Raw genomic sequence first — 3,849 nt, forward strand, 5'->3', positions numbered from 1 at the left:
AAATATTCGGACTATAAATCTATCTCCAGATCACGGCGCATTGGCCAACGTACAACTATGGACTGACACTGTAAAAATGGCGAATACCAAGGGACGCTACTTGACAATTACTTTACAAAATTTCGATAAATAAAATAAGACATCAAATAAATATATTTAGACGATTAGTAACTAATTCTTATCTAAATATCCGATACAGCGTTACCAGACGTAAAATAAAATAAAAACGTATTCAAATTAAGGCGATTTTGCATTTAGCGTTAACATTCCCCCCGGAGTATGGCAAGAAGTTTCTTCATTGTCAGACTTATTTCGACCAGCCACATCCAAAATTGCCAACTTCGTCACAGGCCTCTCCATTATGCCTCTCTTTGTCATGACCGTAGCGCTTCGGACCTGACCATCTTGTGCCAACCTCGTCTCAAGTACCCTACCGCGCAACCATACATTTCTAGGTAAAGAAGGATCAACAATGATTACTAAGTCCCCCTGACCTAAAGGTTTCGATTTTTCGTGCCATTTCGTTCTACACGTTAGCGACGGCAGATATTCAGCTAGCCATTTCTTCCAAAATATGTTGCCATATTGTTGAGAAATTAACCAATTTCGCTTCAATAAGACTCCGCTGTCGTCTAGTGTAGACATAGGTTTAAGCCCATTAGAACTTCCAGTGAGAAAATGATTCGGGGTTAAAGCTTCTTCTGTATCTTCATCTACCGGAACATACGTAAGCGGCCTCGAATTAATAACATTCTCCACTTCGATTAACATACTTAAAAGAAGTTCATCTGTAGGGTATCGGGATGGCATAATTTTGTATAAAACCACTTTTACCGAGCGGACTAACCGCTCCCAAGCGCTTCCCATGTGGGGTGAAGCAGGAGGATTGAAAATCCATTTAGTGTTGACAGTTGTAAATGCTTTGATCAACTCGTTCTTGTCAACTTCCGAAATAGCCTCACGCAACTCCCTTTCAGCTCCTATGAAATTAGTGCCGTTATCGCTGTAAAATTCGCGAGGCGTTCCTCTCCGAGCCATAAAGTTTCGAATCACCAAAATACAAGAACTTGTTGTCAAAGAGTGTGCCACTTCGATATGAACTGCCCTTATCGTAAGACACGTAAACAAACAGCCATACCGTTTTTCTTTATGTCTGTTTACGGTTACCAGAATGGGTCCGAAAAAGTCTAGCCCTGTATACGAAAATGGGGCAGCGTAAGCTGCTACACGAGCATGGGGTAATCTTCCCATCTGAGGATTTTTAGGAATCACCTTTGATATTTTACATAATTGGCAACAACGTACAACAGATTTAACAGTAGCACGAAGTTTTGAAATAGAGTACTTCTGTCGTATTTCGTTTACGACAGTTTCATTATTCAAATGATGGTAGTGTTCATGGTAATGCATAATAATAAGTTTAGTAGTATAGCTGTTTCTCGGTAATATTATCGGGCGTTTTTGCTCTGTTGTAACATTCGCCAAGTCTATTCTACCTTCGACTCGCAATACGCCATTATCCAAATAGGGTGATTTTGCATATATCTCACTTGATTTTGAAACTGGACAACTTGAACCCAATGCCGAAATTTCCGCAGAGTAATATTCTGATTGAACCTGTTTATATATTTTAATCTCAGCCTTAGCTAAATCGTCATGAGACAATCCTTCATATCGATATGTAGTCTTGCGACATACTGCAATAAATTTATACACATATCCAACAGCCCTCAAGAGACGATTCCATTTGGAAAACCGCAATTCATCGTAGATAGCTTCCCGTTTAGATATGTGATGTATATGACGTATACGCTCTTCGCCTGTGTCGCTAGAAATATTTTTTAACTACGGGCCACAGTTCTTCAGGTCTGTGAATAAATTCCGTCGGCTGTGAATAAATTCCATCGGCTAGTACTTAAAAACGTGGGAATCTTCGCCCATTTCGTGGCATCATCGGCTACGTTGTCACTGCTGCAAACCCAATTCCAATCGCTAGCTGATGTAATTTCCAAAATTTCTGTGATGCGGAATGCAACAAACTGGTTATACTTCCGATGATCAGAGTTAATCCAGCTGAGCACCGTCTTGGAATCGCTCCAAAAATATTTCTTCGAAATAACTATTTCATGATTATCACAAATAAATTTGGATAATCGTGCTCCTATCAACGCTGCCATAAGTTCTAGTCTAGGAACAGATGTAATTTTCATGGGCGCAACTCTGCTTTTAGCGGATATCAATGAGCAAACAATGTGTTCATTTTGTTTTAATCGAAAATAACATACAGCTGCGTACGCATCTTTGCTGGCATCCACGAAAGTGTGGAGTTGGAGCTCAACACCATCATAATTCTTTAAACATTTCAGATAACATCTTTCTATTTTAATGTTTTGTATACTAGGCAAAATTTGCAACCACTGGGCCCATTTTATCAATAATGGCGTAGGAATGGGTTCATCCCACCCAATTTTTGAACGCCAGACTTTTTGCATTAAAATCTTTACGTACATTGTTATATGTCCTATTAGACCAAGGCGGTCGTAGATGGACATGACCAGTCTAAGAACTTCACGCTTTGTTGGAACTCTTTGATTCATAAATAACTCGCTATTCATAAGCCATGGCGAAATTTTAAATGTGATTACGTCCTCGTACTGCTCCCAGAATACACCAAGAACCTTTTCTACTTTATTATCTTCGTCCTTGTCATTGATGCATTTAGCGCTATGGGCAATATGATTCGAATACGTGTTTCTAACCAATTCGCTATTAGATACCCTGTTTCTAATATTGAAACCACCTTGACTATGCACATATGTAACGTCGTTTATTAATTGCAACGCTTTTTCATCCGTAGCCACAGAATCCAATAAATCATCTACGTAATGATTTTCTTTAATTGCTTTTACAGCTATTGGATATTTTTCCACAAACTTATCCGCATTGAAATTTTTTACAAACTGAGATATACTTGGAGCACATGAAGCTCCAAATATCATGACGTCCATCACATACACATCAGGCGATTTTTCTCGATTGCAGTCTCTCCAAAGGAAGCGTTGCACATTGCGATCCTCTGGCCTGATGTGTATTTGATGGAACATCTCTTCGATATCCCCGCACACAGCTACCTTTTTCTGCCGGAACTTAAAAAGAATAGATGGCAATGAAGCCAACATATCCGGGCCTTTTAATAGAAATGAATTTAGCGAATGTTCTCCTACTTTTGCGGCAGCATCCCACACTACACGCGACTTGCCGGGCTTATTTTTGTTAAAGACAGCAAAAATGGGAAGATACCAAATCCTAGAATCAACCTGTCGCCCATCTACCACATCTAATTTGCGAATGTATCCTTTAGATATATATTTAGAAATCGTATCTCGAAATATTTGAAGCAATTCAGAATTTTGCAACAATTTATTTTCCAGGCATTTTAGCCTTCTTAATGCCATATCAAAACTGTCTGGTAAATTAAAAGATTCAAATTTCCAAAATAATGGGAACTCATAATGCCCATCCGCTTTATGTTTTATAAATTTATTTAACAAACTTAGCGCTCGATTTTCATCTTCAGATTTGAGCGGATCCAGTGTACAAATACCAATGCTCTCAAGTGTATAGAAACTTTTTACAAGCTCATCTAATTTGCTGTCTCTTGCAGTACAATCACAAATATGGAAATTGAAATGCTTACTTGTGTTCACGGATCCATCTGTTACGCCATATATAAGTCATCCAAGTTCTGTGCGTACAGCCACTGGTTCATTGGGATTTCCCTCTCGTGCCTTTTTAGAAATTCCCAAATTTAAATGATTGAGCCCAATAAGCAACTTTGGTTCAGCATCC

At 38.8% G+C, this 3,849-nt stretch overlaps 1 protein-coding gene across 1 annotated transcript; it reads right to left on the reverse strand.

Moving 5' to 3' along the window:
- Positions 1–237: 237 nt before the first annotated feature.
- LOC142235544 (uncharacterized) lies at positions 238–3,455 on the reverse strand. The gene is made up of 2 exons (XM_075306794.1): positions 1,924–3,455; positions 238–1,828 (listed from the first exon to the last, which is right to left on the reverse strand). The coding sequence occupies exons 1-2, from the start codon at positions 3,453–3,455 to the stop codon at positions 238–240; spliced, it is 3,123 nt and encodes a 1,040-aa protein (XP_075162909.1).
- Between the last annotated feature and the right edge of the window lie 394 nt (positions 3,456–3,849).

This window comes from Haematobia irritans, chromosome 4 (genome assembly GCF_050003625.1).
Source record: "Haematobia irritans isolate KBUSLIRL chromosome 4, ASM5000362v1, whole genome shotgun sequence".
Classification (NCBI taxonomy): Eukaryota; Metazoa; Arthropoda; class Insecta; order Diptera; family Muscidae; genus Haematobia; species Haematobia irritans.

Excerpts from the sequence above, each read along its gene's own strand:
- LOC142235544 (XM_075306794.1), bottom strand. The coding sequence starts at position 3,455 with ATGGCATTAAGAAGGCTAAAATGCCTGGAAAATAAATTGTTGCAAAAT. Across the intron at positions 1,829-1,923 it reads AAATGGGCGAAGATTCCCAC|CGACACAGGCGAAGAGCGTA; the intron begins GTTTTTAAGTAC and ends AAATATTTCTAG.